Source organism: Staurois parvus, unplaced genomic scaffold (assembly GCF_062004578.1).
Source record: "Staurois parvus isolate SC_StPar_1 unplaced genomic scaffold, SC_StPar_1.0 ptg001090l, whole genome shotgun sequence".
NCBI classification, from domain to species: domain Eukaryota; kingdom Metazoa; phylum Chordata; class Amphibia; order Anura; family Ranidae; genus Staurois; species Staurois parvus.
The window spans coordinates 1,577,171-1,601,975 of NW_028318886.1; the positions used below are offsets into that span (position 1 = coordinate 1,577,171).

At 41.2% G+C, this 24,805-nt stretch overlaps 1 protein-coding gene across 1 annotated transcript; it reads left to right on the forward strand.

Annotated features, from left to right (window-relative positions):
• The first annotated feature begins 10,522 nt into the window (after nucleotides 1-10,522).
• On the forward strand, nucleotides 10,523-22,677 carry NUDT18 (nudix hydrolase 18). The gene is made up of 4 exons (XM_089658708.1): nucleotides 10,523-10,624; nucleotides 13,526-13,683; nucleotides 17,058-17,271; nucleotides 18,608-22,677. Exons 1-4 carry the CDS (start codon nucleotides 10,615-10,617, stop codon nucleotides 19,138-19,140), a joined length of 915 nt encoding a protein of 304 aa, XP_089514834.1. The 5' UTR covers nucleotides 10,523-10,614; the 3' UTR covers nucleotides 19,141-22,677.
• Nucleotides 22,678-24,805: the final 2,128 nt, after the last annotated feature.

Here is a 24,805-nt window from a genome sequence, read left to right on the forward strand (position 1 = left end):
TTGTATAGTTTACTTTTTTCTATTAGGTGATTAGCTTTCAAGGGAAAGTGTTGATGGAGTGAAAGTTAGGTTTTGTGTGTGAGAGAGAGTGTCATTTAGATAACCTGGGCCTGTATGCATGTTTTGTGAGATGAATGGTGTAATTTTATGGCATGCAGGGTGTGTTGTTGTTTGTTTGTTTATTTTTTGTGTGTGTGTGTCATCAGTATGTGTGGTAAAAGCAGGTTTTGATCATGATTACAGGTACAATATGGTTGGGTTACCGAAATGGGTTTTGAGTAAATCAACTGAAACAGACCTGCAGTGTTCACTTGCAGCTTTAAAAAAAAAAAAAATGGACGTGTGACTCCCTTATCCCATATGCAAAAGATCTAATCAATGCTTATTTAACTTTAATATACAGAATATTACATGCAGTTGTTTTTTTCCCCACTTTTTGTCCAGAGTTCTTCCGCTCCACCAGTTCTGGTACTGCTGGTTGGTCCCACGAACCCCTTCTCATTGGTTGTATGGAAACCCCCTTGTTGACTTCATCATGTACAATACAATACCAGCAGCCATGGGAATTTAATTCATCCTAACACCAAGGCATGACTCCAGGTCGATTTTAGAAGAAACATTGTAGGCAGGCAGGTATGATTCTAATTATAGAAGAGACCTACAGAGCAACAAGTGTCATACTGCCAGCAATATTTCTCCTTTAAAGTGAAACTATAGCTTTAAAATGAAGTGTGGGAAATAAAAACAAAAATATGTGGATGCAATCCCACTGCAAGGGAGCATTGTTAGGTTTCCTGGCATTGGGTTTTTAAGGACTGAGCTCAATCTGATACCGTCTTGGAAACTAAGACTGAAGCCAAGACAGTCCCTAACAGTGAATACACCAGAAAATAAATGGATCTGTGACCAGGCCATTCAAGAGGCTGAAGAGATGGAACCCTGAAGGAAGACCCAGGTGAAGATGGAAGATATTAGCAAAATATAGCATTAGACTGGATCCTGTCTGATGTATGTATGTTAGTTGGGGACCTTGCAATGTACACTCCTTGAGGGTTAGGGACTGATGTAAATGTACCTTATACACTGCTCAAAAAAAAAAAAAAATTAAAGGAACACTTTGAAAACACATCAGATCTCAAAGGGGAAACATATGCTGGATATCTATACTGATCTGGACTGGGTAATGTGTTAGGAATGTAAGGATGCTCCATCATTTGATGGAAATTAAAATTATCACCCTACAGAGGACCAAAGTCAGACACCCTGAAAATCAAAGTGAAAAAAAAAAACGATGCAGCAGGCTGGTCCATTTTGCTGAAATTTCATTGCAGCAACTCAAAATGGTACTCGGTAGTTTATATGGCCCCCACGTGCTTGTATGCATGCCTGACAACGTCAAGGCATGCTCTTAATGAGATAGCGGTTTGTGTCCTCTGTAAGTTGATGATTTTCATTTCCATCAAACGATGGGGCATACTTGCGTTCCTAACACATTACCCAGTCCATAGCAGTATAGGTATCCAGCGTGTTATTTTTCCCCATTGAGATCTGATGTGTTTTCAAAGTGTTCCTTTAATTTTTTTGATCAGTGTGTGTATGTCCAAAACTGGTTTAGTTGCTCATGGGTCTTTCAGAAAGAGTGACTTCAAAAAGATGGACTGAGCTTCATCCAAACATTGATAATAAAAACACTACTGTTTTTGATCTTCCTCCTCTGCAAGACCTGTGAGTGCTTCTAAACCTGTTTATTGATATGGATTTCTTTGTGGGTAAGCACCTGGGCATTTATCTGAGTACTGTGGGTACCTTTTGGAACTATTTTTATATATATATATATTATACACAGTGAAGGAAATGCGTATTTGATCCCCTGCTGATTTTGAATGTTTGCCCACTCAAAGAAATGATCAGTCTTAAAATCAAATGGTAGGTGTATTGTAACACTGAGAGACAGAATAGCAACAACAAATTCAAAATAAATGCATGTCTAACAATATGCACTGAACTGCATGTTCATGAGGGAAATAAGTATGTGATCCCCTATCATTCAGCAGGATTTCATACAGGTAACAAGCTTAGATTAGAAGCAGTCTCTTGAAGGGAGTGCTGCTAATCTCATTTTGTTACCTGTATAAAAGACACCTGTCCACAGGAGCAATCAGATTCCAAACTCTCCACCATGGCAAAGACCAAAGAGCTGTCCAAGGATGTCGCGGACAAGATTGTAGACCTACACAAGGCTGGACTGGGCTACCAATCTATCGCCAAGGAGCTCGGTGAGAAAGTGACAACCGTTGGTGCAATTATTCGCAAATGGAAGAAACACAAAACTGTCAGTCTCCTAGGTCTGGTGCACCATGCAAGATCTCACCTCGTGGAGTGTCAAAGATCATGAGAACAGTGAGGAATCATCCCAGAACTACACGTGAGGGTCTTGTCAATGATCTCCAGGCAGCTGGGAAAACAGTCACCAAGAAAACAATTGGTAACACACTACGCCGACAAGGATTGAAATCGTGCAGTGCCTGCAAGGTCCCTCTGCTCAAGAAAGCACATGTCCAGGCCCATCTGAAGTTTGCCACTGAACATCTGAATGATGCAGAGGAGGACTGGTTGAAAATGTTGTGGTCGGATGAGACCAAAATCGAGCTCTTTGGCCTCAACTCACTGTGTTTGGAGGAGGAGGAATGCTGCCTATGACCCCAAGAACACCATCACAACTGTCAAACATGATGGTGGAAACATTCTGCTTTAGGGGTGTTTTTCTACTAAGGGGACAGGACAACTGCACCGCATCAAAGGGACGATGGACAGGGCAATGTATTGTCAAATCGTGGGTGAGAACCTTCTTCCCTCAGCCAGGGCACCGAAAATGGGTCATGGATGGGTGTTCCAGCATGACAATGACCAAAAACACACGGCCAAGGCAACAAAGGAGTGGCTCAAGAAGAAGCACATTAAGGTCCTGGAGTGGCCTAGCCAGTCTTTAGACCTTAATCCGTTTGAAAATCTGTGGAGGGAGCTGAAAGTTTGAGTTGCCAAATGTCAGCTACCAAACCTTAACTTGGAGAGGATCTGCCAAGAGGAGTGGGCCAAAATCCCTCCTGAGATGTGTGCAAACCTGGTGGCCAACTACAGGAAACGTCTGACCTCTGTGATTGCCAACAAGGGGATTGCCACCAAGTACTAAGTCATGTTTTGTAAAGGGGATTGAATACTTATTTCCCTCATGAACATTAAATCGGTGCATAATTTGTTAGCCATGCATTTCTTTTGAATTTTTGGGTGCTATTCTGTCTGTGTTTCAATACACCTACCACTTGATTTTTAGACTGATCATTTCTTTGTGAGTGGGCAAACATTCAAAATCAGCAGGGGATCAAATACTTATTTCCTTCACTGTGTGTGTGTGTGTGTGTGTATGTATATATATCATTTTTTTAACACACTGTCTTGAAAAGGTATTCCTACCCCTTGGAATTTTCCACATTTTGTCATGTTACAACCAAAAATTTAAATGTACCTTATTGGGATTCTATGTAATAGACCAACACAAAGTGGCACATAATTGTGAAGTGGAAGGAAAATGATAAATGGTTTTCAAAATTGTTTTACAAATAAATATCTGAGAAGTGTGGTGTGCATTTGTATTCAGCCCCCCGAGTCAATACTTTGTAGAACCAACTTTCACTGCAATTACAGCTGCAAGTCTTTTGGGGGATGTCTCTACCAGCTTTGCACAGCTAGAGAGTGAAATTCTTGCCCATTCATCTTTGCAAAATGGCTCAAGCTCTGTCAGATTGGATGGAGAGCATCTGTGAACAACAATTTAAGTCTTGCCACAGATTCTCAGTTGGCTTTAGGTCTGGACTTTGACTGGGCCATTCTAACACATGAATATGCTTTGATCTAAACCATTCCATTGTAGCTCTGGCTGTATGTTTAGGGTCGTTGTCCTGCTGGAAAGGGAACCTCTGCCCCAGTCTCAGGTCTTTTGCAGACTCTAACAGGTTTTCTTCTAAGATTGCCCTGTATTTGGCTCCATCCATCTTCCCATCAACCCTGAGTAGCTTCCCTGTCCCTGCTGAAGAAAAGCATCCCCACAACATGATGCTGTCACTACCATGTTTCATGGTGGGGGTGTGGTGTTCAGGGTGATGTGCAGTGTTAGTCTTCCACTACACATATCATTTTGCTTTTAAGCCAAACAGTTCAATTTTGGTCTCATCTGACCAAAGCACCTTCTTCCACAGGTTTGCTGTGTCCCCCACATGGCTTCTCGCAAGCTGCAAACAGGACTTGTTCTTATGGCTTTCTTCTTGCCACTCCTCCATAAAAGTCAGATTTGTGGAGTGCACAACTAATAGTTGTCCTGTGGACAGATTTTCCCACGAGCTGTGGATCTCTGCAGCTCCTCCACAGTTACAATGGGCCTCTTGGCTGCTTCTCTGATTAATGCTCTTCTTGCCTGAGCTGTCAGTTTATGTGGACAGCCATGTCTTAGTAGGTTTGCAGTTGTGCCATACTCTTTCCATTTTCAGATGATGGATTGAACTGTGCTCTGTGAGATGTTCAAAGCTTGGGATATTTTTTTTTCTTCAATAACCTAACCCTGCTTTAAACTGCTTCACAACTTTATCCCTGACCTGTCTGGTGTGTTCCTTGGTCTTTTGTTATGCTGTTTGTTCACTAATGTTCTCTAACAAACCTCTGAGGGCTTCACAGAACACCTGTATTTATACTGAGATTAAATTACACACCGGTGGACTCTATTTACTAATTAGGTGACTTCTGAAGACAATTGGTTCTACTAGATTTTAGTTAGGGGTATCAGAGTAAAGGGGACTGAATATAAATGCACGCCACACTTTTTAGATATTTGTAAAAAATGTTGAAAACCATTTATCATTTTCCTTCCGCTTCACAATTATGTGCCACTTTGTGTTGGCCTATCACATAAAATCCCAATAAAGTACATTTATGATTTTAGTTGTAACATGACAAAATGTGAAAGATTTCAAGGGGTATGAATACTTTTTCAAAGCGCTGTATGTACACCATATTGCCAAAAGTATTGGAACACCCTCCAAATCATTGGATTCAGGTGCTCTAATCACTTCCATGGCCTCCGATCTATAAAATCAAGCACCTAGGCATGCAGACTACTTCTACAAACAGTTGTGAAACAATGGGTCGCTCTCAGGAGCTCAGTGAATTCAACCGTGGTACCATGATAGGTTGCCCCCTGTGCAATAGTCCATCACTGAAATCTCGTCGGTACTATATATTCCACGGTCAACTGTTACTGGTATTATAAAAGTGGAAGCTACTGGAAACAAAAGCAACGCCACAAAGTGTTAGGCCATGTAAAATGACAGAGCGTGGTCAGCGCATGCTGAAGTGTGAAGAAGTTGATAAAGACCGCCAAACTTTGTGTGGCCTTCAGATCACCACAACAACAGTGCATAGAGCACTTCATGGAATGGGTTTCCATGGCTTAGTAGCTACATCCAAGCCTTACATCACCAAGTGCAATGCACAGCGTCGGATGCAGTGGTGTAAAGCATGCCACCACTGGACTCTGGAGCAGTGGAGACGTGTTTTCTCTGGCTGTTGTGATGGACATGTCTGGGTTTGGTGGTTGCCAGGAGAACGATACCAGCCTCACTGCATTGTGCCAAGTGTATAGTTTTGTGGAGGGGGGATTATGGTGTGGGGTTGTCTTTCAGGGGTTGGGCTTGGCCCCTTAATTCCAGTGAAGGGAACTCTTAAAGTGTCAGCATACCAAGACATATTGGACAATTTCATGCTCCCAACTTTGTGGTACAGTTTGGTGATGGCCCCTTCCTGTTCTAACATGACTGCGCACCAGTGCACAAAGCAAGGCCCATAAAGACATGGATTAGCACATTTGGGATGGAGGAACGTGACTGGCCTGCACAGAGTCCTGATCTCAACCCAATAGAACACCTTTGGGGTTTAGAGCGGAGACTGCGAGCCAGGCCTTCTTGTCTGACATCAGTGCCTGACCTCACAAATGTGCTTCTGGAAGAATGGTCAAACATTCCCATAGACCCACTCCTAAACCTTGTGGACAGCCTTCCTAGAAGAGTTGAAGCTGTTATAGCTGCAAAGGGTGGGCCAACTTAATATTGAACCCTACGGACTAAGATGGGATGCCGTTAAAGTTCATGTGTGTGTAAAGGCGGGCATCCCAATACTTTTGGCAATATAGTGTGTGTGTGTGTGTATATATATATATATATAGTTGTGTTCAAAATAAGAGCAGTGTGTTGAAAAAGTGAATAAAGCTCAAAATCCTTCTAATAGCTTTTATTTCCATACACACAAATGCATTGGGAACACTACACATTCTATTCCAAATCAAAACATGAAGAAAAATATATCAAATGTATCAAATTTGAGTTGTTCCTCTAAAAAATTTAAGAAAAGTGATTATTAGACTGTTCAAAAAATAGCAGTGTTTGTATTCTTCTTTAGAAACCCAAACATTCACTATATAAACTGAAAAATGTTTGAAGATTTTGCTTTCCTTTGAATCAATTAATATTTAGTTGTATAAACACTGTTTCTGAGAACTGCTGTACATCTGTGTTGCATGGAGTCAACCAACTTCTGGCACCTGTGAACAGGTATTCCAGCCCAGGATGATTGGACTACATTCCACAGTTCTTCTCTATTTCTTGGTTTTTGCCTCACAAACTGCATTTTTGATGTCACCCCACAAGTTTTCTATTGGATTAAGATCCGGGGATTGGGCTGGCCACTCCATAACGTCAATCTTGTTGGTCTGGAACCAAGATGTTGCACGTTTATTGGTGTGTTTGGGGTCGTTGTCTTGTTGGAACACCCATTTTAAGGGCATTTCCTCTTCAGCATAAGGCAGCATGACCTCTTCAAGTATTCTGATGTATTCAAACTGATCCATGGTCCCTGGTATGCGATAAATAGGCCCAACACCATAGTATGAGAAACATCCCCATATCATGATGCTTGCGCAACCATGCTTCACTGTCTTCACAGTGTACTGTGGCTTGAATTCAGTGTTTCGGGGTCGTCTGACAAACTGTCTCCAGCCACTAGACCCAAAAAGAACAATCTTACTTTCATCAGTCCACAAAATGTTGCGCCATTTCTCTTTAGGCTAGTCAATGTGCTCTTTGGCAAATTGTAACCTCTTCAGCACATGTCTTTTTTTCAACAGTGGGACTTTGCGGGGGCTTCTTGCAGATAGCTTGGCTTCACATAGGCGTCTTCTAATTATAACAGTACTCACAGGGAACTTTAGACCTTCTTTGATCTTCCTGGAGCTGATTGTTGGCTGAGTCCTTGCCATTTTGGCTATTCTTCTATCCATTCGAATGGTAGTTTTTCGCTTTCTTCCACGTCTTTCAGGTTTTGGTTGCCATTTTAAAGCATTTGCAATTATTTTAGCTGAGCAGCCTATCATTTTCTGCACTTCTTAATATGTTTTCCCCGCTCCAATCAACTTTTTAATCAAGGTACGCTGGTCTTCTGAACAATATCTGGAACAACCCATTTTCCTCAGAATTTCAGAGAGAAATGCACTGTAACCAGCATGTACAACATTTGCTGCCTTCCTTCCTTAAATAAGGGCAATAATTGCCACCTGTTTTTCAAAGAATAAATGACCTCACTAATAGAACTCCACACTGCTATTATTTTGAACATCCCCCTTTCAATTAGTGATTCAATTACACAGAATCAGCAGCATGCATGTCATGACTGTTGGGTCTGTTGGATTTCTATTACTCTACTACACCTGCTAGTAAATTATTTGGCATGTAGAAATATAATTTCTACCAAAAACAGTGATTGATCAGGTTAGTGATGTCTGACTGCTATTATTTTTAACACAACTGTGTGTGTGTGTATATATATATATATATATATATATATATATATATATAGATAGATAGATAGATATATGTGTGTGTATATATTACTATAGTACTGAGCAAATGTCTAAGGCAAGTGTGAAAAATGCTGTAAATAAAGAATGCCTTCATAAATAGAACTGTTAATAGTTTATTTTATCAATTAACAAAATGGAAAGTAAATGAACGGAAGAGAAATCCAATTCCAATCAATATTTGGTGCGACTACCCTTTGCCTTCAAAACAGCATCTCTTCTTCAATTCTAGGTACACTTGCACACAGTTTTTGAAAATATGTTGTTCCAAACATGTTGGAGAACTAACCACAGATCTTCTGTAGATGTAGGCTGCTTCAAATCCTTCTGTCTCTCCATGTAATCCCAGACAGACTCCATGATGTTGAGATCAGGGCTTTGTGGGGGCCAAACCATCACTTCCAGGACTCCTTGTTCTTCTTTACCCTGAAGATAGTTCTTAATGGCAAAGAGTGGCCACAACAAATTTTGATTTGATTTTCTCCTTTGTTCATTTTCTTTCCATTTTGTTGATAAAAATAAACTATGAACACTTCTAATTTTGAAAGCATTCTTAATTTACACCATTTTTCACACTTGTCTAAGACATTTGCACAGTACTATACATACAGTGGATATAAAAAGTCTACACACACCTGTTAAAATGTCAGGTTTCAGTGATGTAAAACAATGAGACAAAGATAAATAATTTTAGAACTTTTTCCACCTTTAATGTGACCTATAAACTGTACAACGCAATTGAAAAACAAACTGAAATCTTTTAGGGGGGAATTAAACATAAAAACTAAAATAATGTGGTTGCATAAGTGTGCACACCCTCTTATAACTGGGGATGTAGCTGTGTTCAGAATCAAGCAACCACATTAAAAATCATGTTAAATAGGAGTCAGTACACACCTGCCATCATTTAACGTCCCTCTGATTAACACCAAATAAAGTTCAGCTGTTCTAGTAGGTGTTTCCTGACATTTTCTTAGTTGCATCCTACAGCAAAAGCCATGGTCCGCAGAGAGCTTCCAAAGCATCAGAGGAATCTTACTGTTAAAAGGTATCAGGCAGGAGAAGAGAAAAAAAGAATTCCAAGGCATTAGATATACCATGGAACACAGTGAAGACAGTCATCATCAAGTGGAGAAAATATGGCACAACAGTGACATTACCAAGAACTGGACGTCCCTCCAAAATTGATGAAAAGACAAGAAGAAAACTGGTCTGGGAGGCTGCGAAGAGGCCTACAGCAACATTAAAGGAGCTGCAGGAATATCTGGTAAGTACTGGCTGTGTGGTGACAACAATCTCCCGTGTTCTTCATATGTCTGGGCCATGGGGTAGAGTGGCAAGACGCAAGCCTTTTCTTACAAAGAAAAACATCCAAGCCCAGCTTAATTTTGCAAAAACACATCTGCAGTCTCCCAAAAGCATGTGGGAAAATGTGTTCTGGTCTGAAAAAACTTTTTAGCCATAATTCGAAAAGATGTGTTTGGCGCAAAAACAACACTGCACAAGACCAAAAGAATGCCATACCCACAGTGAAGCATGGTGGTGGCAGCATCATGCTTTGGGGCTGTTTTTCTTCAGCTGAAACTGGGGCCTTAGTCAAGGTCGAGGGAATTATGAACAGTTCCAAGTACAAATCAATATTGGCACAAAACCTTCAGGCGTCTGCTAGAAAGCTGAACATGAAGAGGAACTTCATCTTTCAGCATGACAATGACCCAAAGCATACATCCAAATCAACAAAGAAATGGCTTCACCAGAAGAAGATTAAAGTTTTGGAATGGCCCAGCCAGAGCCCAGACCTGAATCTGATGGAAAATCTGTGTGGTGCTCTGAAGAGGGCTTTACACAGGAGATGCCTTCACAATCTAACAGATCTGGAGTGTTTTTGCAAGAAAGAGTGGGCAAATCTTGCCAAGTCAAGATGTGCCATGCTGATAGACTCATACCCAAAAAGACTGAGTGCTGGAATCACATCAAAAGGTGCTTCAATAAAGTATTAGTGTAAGGGTGTGCACACTTATGCAACCATATTATTTTAGTTTTTTATGTTTACTTCCCTCCACCTAAAAGATTTCAGTTTGTTGTTCAACCGAGTTGTACAGTTTATAGGTTACATTAAAGGTGGAAAGAGTTCTGAAATGATTTATTTTTGTCTAATTTTTTTTACATCACAGAAACCTGACATTTTAACAGGGGAAGGTAGACTTTTCATATCCACTGTATATATATTCATTAATGTCAATTACCCATAATATTTATTATACAGAATATAGCAGCAACAATTTACATTACAAAATAGTGGATGGCAGTATAGATGCAATATAATGGAATACAAGAGGGATCAGAGGGCTCTGCTGCTGACTATAGGGAGTTTATTTAGTAAATTATTGTGATCGCTGCCATACTCACCTTGGTCATAATCTGACCAATGAAAGAAGAATATGTAAACAAAAAAAAAATAGAACCAGTAAAAATAATGGCTGAGTGATGCGTTCCCCAGGACGAGTGCAGGATGTAAACCATCAATCCAATAGTGCACTTGGATGCCTTTAAACAAAGACACGCCCCACAGAGTCTCCTATTGTCCAGTAAGAAATAGAGGCTCGACCGGCCGCCGCCAATGAGTGCAGAGAGAGGCGAGTCCACTACTTCCGGGTTGGATGGATTCAGGTGAGATGATGGCACTGTTATATGGGGGGGATCAATTAATGGGGAGCAAAGGAGGGTGAGGGGGAACCTGGAGATCCACGTTGACAGCAGCGGGGAGAGCAACGAGTGTGCATGGATCAGGGAGCTGGGGGGAGGGGAGGCTGTGCATCAATGGAGAGCTGGATCATCTTTATACACAGCACAGAGGGAGAGATCATGTCATTATACAAAGCACAGGGAGACAGGGATCCTGATATATGCAGGAGAGAGATTCTGTCATTCTATACAGCACTGAGAGAGGGGGGTCAGGCACAGGGGGAGAGGGATCCTGTAATTACATACAGCTCAAGGAAGGGATGCTGTCATTATATACCATAGAGGGATTCTGTCAATGTATAAAGCATAGGGAGTTAGATCATGTCATTATATACAGCATAGGGAGATAGATCATGTCATTATATACAGCATAGGGAGATAGATCATGTCATTATATACAACTTAAGGAAAGGATCATGTCATTTTGTAGGATAGGGAGGGATCCTGTCATTATATACTATAGAGGGATTCTGTCAATGCACAAGGAGAGATCATGTCATTATATGTAGCATAGGGAGAGAGATCATGGCATTATATGCAGCATAGGGAGAGAGATCATGGCATTATATATAGTAAAGGGAGAGCGATCATGTCATTATATACAGCATAGAGAGAGAGATCATGTCATTATATGCAGCATAGGGAGAGAGATCATGTCATTATATGCAGCATAGGGAGAGAGATCATGGCATTATATACAGTAAAGGGAGAGCGATCATGTCATTATATATAGTAAAGGGAGAGCGATCATGTCATTATATACAGCATAGAGAGAGAGATCATGTCATTATATGCAGCATAGGGAGAGAGATCATGTCATTATATGCAGCATAGGGAGAGAGATCATGTCATTATATGCAGCATAGGGAGAGAGATCATGGCATTATATACAGGAAAGGGAGAGCGATCATGTCATTATATATAGTAAAGGGAGAGCGATCATGTCATTATATACAGCATAGAGAGAGAGATCATGTCATTATATGCAGCATAGGGAGAGAGATCATGTCATTATATGCAGCATAGGGAGAGAGATCATGTCATTATATATAGTAAAGGGAGAGCGATCATGTCATTATATACAGCATAGAGGGAGAGATCATGTCATTATATGCAGCATAGGGAGAGAGATCATGGAATTATATACAGTAAAGGGAGAGCGATCATGTCATTATATATAGTAAAGTGAGAGAGATCATGTCATTATATGCAGCATAGAGAGAGAGATCATGTCATTATATGCAGCATAGGGAGAGAGATCATGTCATTATATGCAGCATAGGGAGAGAGATCATGTCATTATATGCAGCATAGGGAGAGCGATCATGTCATTATATGCAGCATAGGGAGAGCGATCATGTCATTATATGCAGCATAGGGAGAGAGATCATGTCATTATATGCAGCATAGGGAGAGAGATCATGGCATTATATACAGTAAAGGGAGAGCGATCATGTCATTATATGCAGCATAGAGAGAGAGATCATGTCATTATATGTAGCATAGGGAGAGAGATCATGGCATTATATACAGTAAAGGGAGAGCGATCATGTCATTATATATAGTAAAGGGAGAGAGATCATGTCATTATATGCAGCATAGAGAGAGAGATCATGTCATTATATGCAGCATAGGGAGAGAGATCATGTCATTATATGCAGCATAGGGAGAGAGATCATGTCATTATATGCAGCATAGGGAGAGAGATCATGTCATTATATGCAGCATAGGGAGAGCGATCATGTCATTATATGCAGCATAGGGAGAGAGATCATGGCATTATATGCAGCATAGGGAGAGAGATCATGGCATTATATGCAGCATAGGGAGAGAGATCATGTCATTATATGCAGCATAGGGAGAGAGATCATGGCATTATATACAGTAAAGGGAGAGCGATCATGTCATTATATGCAGCATGGAGAGAGAGATCATGTCATTATATGTAGCATAGGGAGAGAGATCATGGCATTATATACAGTAAAGGGAGAGCGATCATGTCATTATATATAGTAAAGGGAGAGCGATCATGTCATTATATACAGCATAGGGAGAGAGATCAAGTCATTATATACAGCATATGGAGAGAGATCATGTCATTATATACAGCATATGGAGAGAGATCAAGTCATTATATACAGTAAAGGGAGAGAGATCGTGTCATTATATACAGCATAGGCAGAGAGATCAAGTCATTATATACAGTAAAGGGAGAGAGATCGTGTCATTATATACAACTTAAGGAAAGGATTATGTAGCATAGGGAGGGATCATGTGATTATACACAGCACAGGGAGAGAGGGATCCTGTAATTACATACAGCTCAAGGAAGGGATCCTGTCATTACATACAGCATAGGGAGAGAGGAGTTCTGTCATTATATACCATAGTGGGATTCTGTCACAGGGAAGGAATCCTGATATATACAGGAGAGAGATTTTGTCATATACAGCACTGAGAGAGAGGGGTCAGGCATTATACACAGCAAAGGGAAAGAGGTCTTGACTTTCTATACATACAGCTCAAGAAAGGGATCCTGTCATTATATACAGCACAGAGAGAGAGGGATTCTGTCAACGTATACAGCTCAGGGAAAGCGAAAATGTCATCATATACAGCTCAATGAAGGGATTATGTCATTTATACAGCATAGGGAGCATTTAGTTACTATAGAGGGGGAGGGATGATGTCATTATATACAACTCAATGATGGGGTCCTGTCATTATACACAAGCTGCTGATATAGGATAAATGTAGGTGGCCATATATTTATTTATACATACATATACAGTATATTTACACACAAATGTCTCTGCTGTTTTTCAGAGATGTCTTCGGGTCTGGAAGAAGAATTGAAAACTCTCTTCAGCGGGGGAGCTGCCCCACTACCTGACCAATATGACATGATGTCGGAGAGCCCTCGACCCCTAAAATTGAGACAAAATGTCTGCTACATTGTCATGGGAGTATTACTGAATGAGCAGGTCGGTTATTCTGTGGTTTCTGTAACATGTCAATGTCAAGGGTCATGATTGTTGTTTTTTTTTGTTTTGTTTTTTTAAATATCACCTTTATTCATCCTTTGTTGCTGATTTCCTGCAGCATCATTACAGCCACTTCATGTCTATGTGTACTCCAGCAATGGTTGCATATCATTCCTCTTGTTGGATCATGATTGTGAAATGTGTGATGCCATTCTTCTTTTAGTCTCCATTCGGAGAGCATGTGACAGGGTGACAATGCAGAATTCACCCCTTTGTTGGCCTATGTCTCCTATCTTCTTTCCATCCCAGCACTGCAGCCTATGTCAGCCTCTTCAGCATTCATTTCAAGGGTTCCTCCATGTTAACAAGGTTGAGAAAGGATGGGTTTAAGGGTGAAACCACAACGTGGCAAGTGAAGCAGACATCTGGAACTCCCGAAAGTGTCAAATGCTGAAGAGATTGGTGGAGGGTGCAGTGCTGGAACAGAAGGATGTCCAGTGACACAGGTTGCTGGAAGGATAGTATAATGCTAGGTTCAGACATTTGCTTGTGTACAAAATTATGTGCAGGAAAACCCGCAGCCATTTAGCAGACAAGCAGCAGTGTCATTAATTGTTCCCGTTACCCCACCCATCTACAAATGCACACATTTTTGTGCATGCCAAACATTTTCAGTGCTGCATATTTTTAGAAAAGAGTCAGGGTCTTCTATTCCACGTTTCATGTGCGTAGGGCAACCCATTAAAATGAGTGAGCTGCCCCATGCACAGAAATGTGCCTGCACTTGGTCGCACTTGTAGGTGTAATCTAAGCCTAAGGCAAAGTTTATGCTTGATTATTCTCTGAAAAGCTATTTGCATTGCTTTTCAGAGTGTGGTTAATCAGCTGCCGGGGAGGGGTTCAGGAGGCAATCCTGAATGCCTGTGTTTTTGTTTTATTTTTTTGAAGAATGGCAATTTATAATGGGACTAATACATTGCAATGCAGTTGCATTGTGGCCCCATTGTTTTGAATGTGAGAGTTTGACAAGTGATATCACCATGTCCTGTTCAATTTATTGTATTATTATTATACAGGATTTATATAGCGCCAACAGTTTGCACAGCGCTTTACAATGTAAGGGAGACAGTATAATTCCAATACATTTCAGTACAGAAGGAATAGGAGGGCCCTGCTTGTGGAGCTTACAATCTAAAGGAAGGGGGAGGTGATACAAAAGGTGATAGCTGCGGGGGATGATCTGGCGGAGGTGATTCAAGTACAATTTTTAGGTGGAGGTGGGGTAGGCTTCCCTGAAGAAGTGAGTTTTCAAAGATTGCCTAAAGGCAGACAGGGTGGGGGCTGACCGGACATGCTGTGGTAGGGAGTTCCAGAGGATGGGAGAGGCTCTGGAGAAGTCCTGGAGGTGAGCATGGGAGGAGGTGATGAGTATATTGTAAAGAAGCATCACAGATTTGGCATGTAAACAGTCCTCCCCCTCCACCACCCCCAGCCCCCCAGCTGTCTTGTAGTCTTCAAGTGGGTGGTAAAACCGGTGTTCAGTTTACCTCCCTCTGGCTGCCCATGTTCAGAAGCCTTACAGCCCTTCTCTTGCTGGAAACTGGCCTTTAAATCTGTCTTTTATCCTAACAGGGTCATTATGAAGCCTATATAAGATTTTAGTGACTGGGTTTACATAACCTAGCTTCTCTAGTTAACACTGTATAATGAACCTATTAGATCTTGTTCACCTTGTCATGATGATGCTATTAGACCTTGTACACATAGACTTTACTTTATACAAGAACAGTGTGTACAGTAAGCTTTTACAATGCATTTGTGAAGATTTTGGCAAGCTTTGAGCAGATTTGTTGAAGCATTTAAATAGAAAACTTTAGTTCTAATATGGGGATGTTTTAAAATAACAATGAGCCCAACATAGCTGAAGGGATAACTACTGCCAACATCCCTGTAAGTAATACAGAAAAAACATGATCAGAAGGTCAGGAGAACCCCATGGGACTTTGAGGGCAGAAAAGTATAAAACATACAAACCAATTGTCAATCTTTATTTGTAATAACAGGAAATGGCCAGCAAAATTGAATAAAACAGAATGTGATACACCAACTAAATAAACCAACATATACCCTAATGGATTACAGATACATCAATGTAGATACTTCTTGATTGGCAGTGGTGTATTCTTCCCATAACTCCCAACATGTTTCGGAACAAAGTTCCTTCCTCAGGGGAATTTATTTTTTTCTGTGGACGTCTGCATTGAAACGAGCTCTATTGATACACGTAATAATTGTAAGTTTCTTTATCTATTGAAGCATTTGCATACATCAATCTGCCGTGTTTACAATTTGCAAGATATATTTTGACTTTTACTGTATACATTATTGATATGACATTATTGTATTGTAGTACCACTATACCAGTATGTTACCCTGAGGAAGGAACTTCGTTCCGAAACATGTTGGGAGTTATGGGAAGAATATATCACTGCCAATCAAGACATGTACAGTGGGGATAGAAAGTTTGGGCACCCCAGCTAAAAATTTGTATTAATGTGCATAAAGAAGCCAAGGAAAGATGGAAAAACCTCCAAAAGGCATCAAATTAAAGATTAGACATTCTTATAATATGTCAACAAAAGTTAGATTTTATTTCCATCATTTACACTTTCAAAATAACAGAAAACAAAAAAATGGCGTCTGCAAAAGTTTGGGAATCCTGCAGAAGCCATCTTTCCTTGGCTTCTTTATGCACATTAATACAATTTTTTAGCTGGGGTGCCCAAACTTTCGATCCCCACTGGTGTATCTGTAATCCATTTGGGTATATGTTGGTTTATTTTGTTGGAGTATCACATTCTGTTTTATTCAATTTTACTGGACATTTGGCCATTTCCTGTTATTACAAATAAAGATTGACAATTGGTCTTTTAATATACTGTATGTTTCTGACTCTTCAAAGTCCCATGGGGTTCTCATGACATTTTGGTCCTGTTTTTTCTGTAATATGGGGATGTTAAACACAGCTCTCATTGGGAGTGCTGACTGTCACTTTAACTAAGCTACTAGTAGGTGACAGTCACACTCGCATAGAGTTATATTGTGCTTTAAAGGCTTCAGCAAAGCTGCTGAAGGCTTGCTAAAAACCTTTTTAATAGCTTGCTGCACACACTACTCTTCTATAGGCTGACACCTGTGTGAACCAGGCCTTAGGGAAACATAGATGGGACTTTATGAATTATGGTCAAAGCTGAGTCCCTTCATCCCTCTGGGGCAAAGGGTCCAGCAGCGATGGGTGCCTATGTCATATTTGGGATGGTATGTATTTGAGAAATTGCAATGCTTTGCTTGTATCTTTGTGTACTGCTCTGCAGGACGAGGTGCTGATGATGCAGGAGGCCAAAGCTGAGTGCTTGGGTACCTGGTATCTCCCTGCTGGACGTCTGGAGAGAGGAGAGACCCTGGTGGATGGGCTGTGCCGAGAGGTCAAAGAGGAGACCGGATTAACCTGTGAGCCCATCACTCTGCTGGCTGTGGAGGAGAGAGGAGCCGCCTGGGTGCGATTTGTATTCCTTGCCCAACATACAGGTACGCAAAAGTTTATTTAAAAGATACGTCCACCGGATGTTTTAAAGTTTTACATGGGTGCCTCTTTGCCTGTCTCCATACAGCCAGGTACACATCAGGAGAGAACAACGAAATAGTAGCAATTCTTCTTTGCTTGTTTTGAAGGATTATCCATTCAGAACTTAGTTTTTCAGTCTTGGATGGTGTCCCTTCTGAATATGTGGTACCATGGTTTAAAAAAAAAAAAAAAAAAAAGAAAAGTGGGGCATGATGTGTATGTGGTGATAATAGCTTGAGAAAAGCTGTTGTAGCTGGGGAGGTCCATAAGGTCAGGCATCCTTAGGAAGGGGGGGGGGGGGATGGCTTGGTCTGCTACACTGCTGAATTTATCAGTGCAGACACATTGCAAATCTGGATCTCTTATATTCCATAAGGAGGATTTATTTCATGAGGGGGAATGTAAACCCCCCCCGCCCTCAATCTTGCCTTCCCTGTATTATTTGTTGCCATATTCATCCTAACGTACAGTGTATAGGCACAACTCTTTGTTTCACTGCATTTGCACATGTATGCAACAGAGATCTTTGTGTTTTTTAAATTACAAAGTAGACAAGTTTTTAATAAACATATGTTAGGTAGTATTACTAGGTGCTAAAAATTAGTGTTCTGTACCTTTAGTGAATTACTTGCACCTCGTTTTTCATTGAGGTGTTTGCTGTCTTCTCTTTAGCAATGCATGTCTCATTGTTTTTCTGTTTTTTATAGTGGACTCAAAAAGAAGTAACTTTTTTTTTTTTAACTAAGACTACAAGAGTTGCATAGATCGAATATCATTCAAAGAAGATGTATCAAAGTCACAGTGCCAGTGAGACATAACTGTAGATACAAGGGGTAAGGGTGCAGAGCTCCCTCTACTGGTTGTCATGATAAAACTTACAGTAGAGTACTTTGTGGCTCTGTAGTTGTAGTTCTTAACTGTAGTTCCATCTAGTTCAGCCTTTCTCAACACAGAGGAACCTTAATTTTCTGGTCTCAGGGAACCCGTGTCAAAAAATACTGTATCTACAACTGATGATACATTAGTGTGATGGTCAAGAATGTTCCTTAAACATGTGGTCATTCGGAAGAATTGCCCCTTTTACAGATAGCTCAAAAGATCAATGGTTGTCAGTGGGAGATTACCTGAGAGGCAGAAACTGCTTATTGCTCAAGGAACCCCTAGCAACTCTGGAGGAACCCTGGTTGAGAAATCCTGAATTAATTGGTAGGATGACAGGCATAGCTCTAACCTACGTGAATGTACTTGCTTGTTATGTATTATGACATACTATCACTATGATCCTTGTTCTCCTTCTAGGTGGTACTTTGAAGTCTCCAGCCTCAGCAGACAAGGAATCTCTCCAGGCCTCTTGGTGGGACAGGGTTTCCCCTCTGCCCCTGCGCTGTAGAGATATCCTTCCTCTCATAAAGCTGGCAGTGGAGTACAGGAACCAACCTTCGCACCCCTATATTCTACCTCTGCTGTATCCTTCTCCATTCCTCATACTGCGGATGCTCCTAGTTTGCTTAACTACCCCAGGAGAATTGTGGGTCCTGCAGAGTGCCAGTGCCCCTGCCCGCCTACCCGCTGCTGTCTGTGCTACCCATGGAGGAAGCATTCTCAACCCCTTGCGTAACCTGCTGCAAGATCCTCCCAAATCTTATGGCATTTTAGGGGTACAGCACCAAGGTGGGGATGGTGCAGATGGAGTTTGTTTGACCATCATGGGAGTATTCAGCGACCAAGAACCACCCCATGTCAGAGTGGACAGTCTCAGCTGGGTACTGATGGAGGATGAAGAGCTGAAGAATAGCATAGAGAAAGCAGCACTCCTGCCATTATACAGCTGAGTTTCAGAAAAGATGGCAGATTTAGAGCTTTGCATGTATGCACCGTTGTGCTGTGAACAAACATGATCACACTTATATGATGAGGCGAGGTAGATGGCCAGAATAATGTGATAACTAATCAGATTTTGCTGGACTTAAGCCAACAGAAGGTCAATTTCAACTAGCCGGGCCAAGCCACTTTGCCTTCTTGCATAAGCCTGATTATGTGTATGCTTTGCCTTATGACTAGTTAAGCTAGGCCTGTGGGGGCCATCGCATATTAAAGCCATTTCTGTTGTACCTCAAATAAGGGCTTGAGAGAAGAAATAAGCCAGACTAGGGGTATACTACTCAAGAGAAGTTTACAGGTCACGAGAAACTTAAATTCTAGATTATCTACATTTCAGGGATACGGGATTTAAGGGTAGCTGTCATACATCTGTTGCTGCCTTTTTGTGGCATTCATGCCTTTACTGCCTATTCATAGCAAAATTATTACAGGATTGGGGCACAAAATGGCAAACATACTGCGGTTGCAGGGTGTGGAGCTATGCAAGAGACTGCTCAGGTGTTGTTCCCGTGAAGGGAAATCTAAGGAATTCACATAGAAACAAGTGGCGTGCAGAAGCTTGCAGTGATGACATTCTTACCGCAGGATGACATCATCACACACTGTTTCTGCAGTTATTTAAAGACAGATTGAACCCTCTTAATTTATTACTGCAATGCAGTCAGGCAACTCTTGTAGTAGTTTATATATGCCTTTTTTTTCTTTTTTAATCAGCAATGTGCGGCAGCACATAAGAAATCTGGAACGCACTCTTAAACAAATGGCTGTCTTGATGTCCAACACCGCCCACTGAACACTGATCTAACCAACATCACTCTTGCTCCATGAACAGCATTGGTGATTAGATCAGTGATCCTGGGGACGTGTCAGACAGCTAGGCTGCTATTTGTATGGAACAGTAGCAGTCAGACTCTCCTAGTGCTGCTGGCACATGATTTTTTAACACTTGCTTCAGCACTTGTCAGATAAATACAAGGGAACACAAATTTGTATACATTACTATATGTATCCTGACTGTATATACAGTTCAACTGGGCTTTAACTTCTGCTGTGACAAGGTATGCCCTACAGTTCACTGTTAAGATATGTAGAATCGATTACGCCAAGCATTTATTGCATGCCAGAGCCCTGCAATATGTAAATCAGTCATTAGTTTTTCTGGTGCCTTGTACCACTCTGCGTTCATCGATTTCTATAGAGCTGGAATGTTAAAACTGAAGTTTAGCCAAGTAAAAAAAATAGATCTCTAAAGTTTAAGTGATCCAACTTACCTGTAAATGTAGTATGTTCCACATTGTGCAGGCAGCCAGATCCTGGAGAAATCTTCCATGCTGGGATACCTGTCCTCTTCTCGTCTCTGAACTTCTGATGCTGCGGGGGGTTATTATGTGTTCTGTTAAAAAGTCTCCAATGAGGTACTATCCCCACCTACATTGCTAACCATTCTTTCATTGCTTTCACTACCTGTAATGCAATCTGTGAATCCTTGGACTCTCCCCTATTCAAAGATCATATTACAGGCAGTGACAGGGATGAAAGAAGGTTTATCAATGGAGATGGGTCCTTGTTGGAGACCTTTTCACAGAAGACCTGAAGCTATTAACCCCTGCAGGGCTAAAAGGTCAGAGACAGGAAGAGGACAGGGCATCCCTGCAGTGAAGATTTCTCCAGGATGCAGCTGCCTGCACAATGTGGAACATACTACATTTAGCCAGCTGCCTGCAGGATGTTGGACATCCTTCATTATAGGTACGTTAGCTCACTACGTAAAGGTTTTGTATGGTTAAACTTCAGCTTTAAACCAATGTGTTTTTGTGCCAAACGGGTCATCCTGCTTCTTCCCTGCAGCCTGATCCAGCCAAAGAATTTAAACTGAATGTGATACTACAGTACATCTATGGCTTTACTTGCTTCTTGCCTTGATTGTTGAGAATTTTAAAAAATAGGTTCTTACACCTTTTTATGGTAAAGCTGAACTGTAGCCATCTAGAAAATGTCATAGAATGCAGCTGGCCTGTTTTTTATTATAGAAAAATGTCATCCCTATGTTACTTACTGGCTTCAGTATCACTTGATCAAGAATCGGCTTTGTCCAGCTGTCTAGCAGCAAAGTGGCAGTACAGGCACTGACTTTTGGGAGAGATTTAGGAAAACATAATTGGCCTGCTCAGAGAGTCCCTTTGTATTTTGTGCCATGGCTGGTAGGTGGGGAATGTGATTCACAGGTCACAGACATTGCCCCTGCTATCCTGCAAGAGCTGTCAACAGGGGAAACTGCAAGTGATTCCACATCGAAAGCCTTAGCGTTCACGGTTAATATTATTATTATACAGGATTTATATAGTGCCAACAGTTTGCTCAGCGCTTTACAAAATGAAGGTAGACATTACAGTTACAATACACTTTGGTACAAGAGGAAACAGAGGGCCCGGCTCGCTAGAGCTTACAATCTAATAAATCCATTTCACACCATACCTGGGCACTAGAAATATGATTGTACTGGGGTGGCTACAAATCAGCATTAAAACGTGCCAAGTTGAGAGACAATCGTTACATATTTAAAATATTTTTTAGAAATATATTTTATAATTGCTAATCCAAAAAGTGCTGTAGTAATTTGGGAGTTAGGCAGACCTCTTCACATCTATTGCTGCTTCTTTCAGCTATTTTGCTCAGTTTGTCACTCAATTTCAGTTTCTATCAGCTAGATGGAGCGCACTGCTAGTACAGCCAGGCTTTAGCACTACACACAAGTCAGACAGACCATGTCCTGACTGCTTTCTGTCTACATTCATGCTCCCCACAGGATTGAGTGACATGGGTACACTGGAGAACCCCTGTGAATATTTATTTATACCCTGCTTGAGCTGCTTAGTTTTCTTATTATGAGCTGTGCAATATAATATATATATATATATATATATATATATATATACTTTAAAGTGGAACTAAACTCTCCTCCCCTTGCAGTCATCTTTGCCTCATCTTTTTACATGCTCGGGATCTTCTGACATCTTGATCAGGGATGAGCACAAGTGGATACAAGTCTAAACCAGCCCAAGTGTTATCCTATCAGGAAGCTGTCAATTATGGTGGCGGAGGCATGCCATGTCCCTTGCATACGTGCAGCTGCAGGACAGGGAGTGCCTCTACCACCGATGATTGGCTGTTTGCTTTGATGGCTTCCCAGTAGGATAGCTCGGGTGGGTTTGGACTCATGACTGAATATGCCTGAGCTCATTCCTAATTTTGATTGGCTGGAATGATGCAACTCCTGAGCACGCACATGGGAGTTCATTCATTCTAGCAGGTAACTTTGATTTTATTGCAGAAGAGTATATATCTTTTGCTGTAAGGGGTTTGCCTGCTCACAGTTTAGTTCCACTTTAATGTAGGAAAATGTAGTAAAATGATGTAAACCTTTATATTTTCATAAAGTGTACAAAATTTGTTGCTGTGCTTGAATATAATAAACTATACAACCTTCACCTGTGTGTACGTAGGTTTTTTTTTATGGATGTAGTCGAAGGGGGGTAGAGCATGGATCCATGCAGTTGAAAAGGTACAGTGGGGCAAAAAAGTATTTAGTCAGCCACCAATTGTGCAAGTTCTCCCACTTAAAAAGATGAGAGAGGCCTGTAATTGGCATCATAGGTAGACCTCAACTATGAGAGACAAAATGAGAAAAAAAATCCAGACAATCCCATTGGCTGATTTGGAAAGAATTTATTTGCAAATTATGGTGGAAAATAAGTATTTGGTCACCTACAAACAAGCAAGATTTTTGGCTCTCACAGACCTGTACCTTCTTCTTTAAGAGGCTCCTCTGTCCTGCACTCATTACCTGTATCAATGGCACCTGTTTGAGGTTGTGGACAGGTGTCTTTTATACTGATAACAAGTTCAAACAGTCACACTCCAAACTCCACTATGGTGAAGACCAAAGAGCTCTCGAAGCAAAATTGTAGACCTGCACCAGGCTGGGAAGACTGCAATAGGCAAGCAGCTTGGTGTGAACAAATCAATTGGGGGAGCAATAATTAGAAAATGGAAGACATACAAGACCACTAATAATCTCCCTTAATCTGGGGCTCCACGCAAGATCTCACCCCGTGGGGTCAAAATGATCACAAGAACGGTGAGCAAAAATCCCAGGACCACACGGGGGGACCTAGTGAATGACCTGCAGAGAGCTGGGACCAACGTAACAAAGGCTACCATCAGTAACACACTACGCCGCCAGGGACTCAGATCCTGCAGTGCCAGACGTGTCCCCCTGCTTAAGCCAGTACATGTCCAGGCCCATCTGAAGTTTGCTAGAGAGCATTTGGATGATCCAGAAGAGGATTGTGAGAATGTCATATGGTCAGATGAAACCAAAATAGAACTGTTTGGTAGAAACAACTCATCGTGTTTGGAGGAGAGAGAATGCTGAGTTGCATCCAAAGAACACAATACCTACCGTGAAGCATGGGGGTGGCAACATCATGCTTTGGGGCTGTTTCTCTGCAAAGGGACCAGGACGACTGATCCATGTACAGGACAGAATGAATGGGGGCCATGTATTGTGAGATTTTGAGTGCAAACCTCCTTCCATCAGCAAGGGCATTGAAGATGAAACGTGACTGGGTCTTCCAACATGACAATGATCCCAAACATACCGCCCGGGCAATGAAGGAGTGGCTTCGTAAGAAGCATTTCAAGGTCCTGGAGTGGCCTAGCCAGTCTCCAGATCTCAACCCCATAGAAAACCTTTGGAGGGAGTTGAAAGTCCGTGTTGCCCAGCGACAGGCCCAAAACATCACTGCTCTAGAGGAGATCTGCATGGAGGAATGGGCCAACATACCAGCAACAGTGTGTGCCAACCTTGTGAAGACTTACAGGAAACGTTTGACCTCTGTCATTGCCAACAAAGGATATATAACAAAGTATTGAGATGAACTTTTGATATTGACCAAATACTTATTTTCCACCATAATTTGCAAATAAATTCTTTCCAAATCAGCCAATGTGATTGTCTGGATTTTTTTTCTCATTTTGTCTCTCATAGTTGAGGTCTACCTATGATGCCAATTATAGGCCTCTCTCATCTTTTTAAGCGGGAGAACTTGCACAATTGGTGGCTGACTAAATACTTTTTTGCCCCACTGTATAATGATTGGCTGACACACAAAAAAATGGCAGTTGACTAGTGCAAAACCGCCTGGAAAGTGGTTAATTAAATCCTATGCGGAGTAATATATTACTACAAATGTAAATGCGATAATGTATTTATTAGATCACTTAGATCTTGAAAAAGGTTGACATTGACAGAGTGAACGTGTTGCAATCACATTAAAATAAAGAACCATTCAACGTCTTCAAAAGCCCCAGAGTGAGGGGAATTTTTTGGACTCACTAGGTATATATCATATACCATGTGATACACAACTAGCGATATGGGACATCTGTCTCACACATTCCTATAGGAACCGCATCAACTCTCCAAAAAAAAAAGAGTAATTTTTGGAACCCCTAGAGGGGCATGGATTATAGGAACCATTGATGTTTGAATGTCCTCTATTGAAATATCCATACTAACCACTCTGGATTGAAACTCCTTTACCAACACACCAA

What these genes read in the sequence shown, in the direction of transcription:
- NUDT18 (XM_089658708.1), top strand. An exon ending in GAGTATTACTGAATGAGCAG is followed by an intron (nt 13,684 to 17,057) that starts GTCGGTTATTCT and finishes ACTGCTCTGCAG; the next exon opens with GACGAGGTGCTGATGATGCA. An exon ending in ATTCCTTGCCCAACATACAG is followed by an intron (nt 17,272 to 18,607) that starts GTACGCAAAAGT and finishes TTCTCCTTCTAG; the next exon opens with GTGGTACTTTGAAGTCTCCA.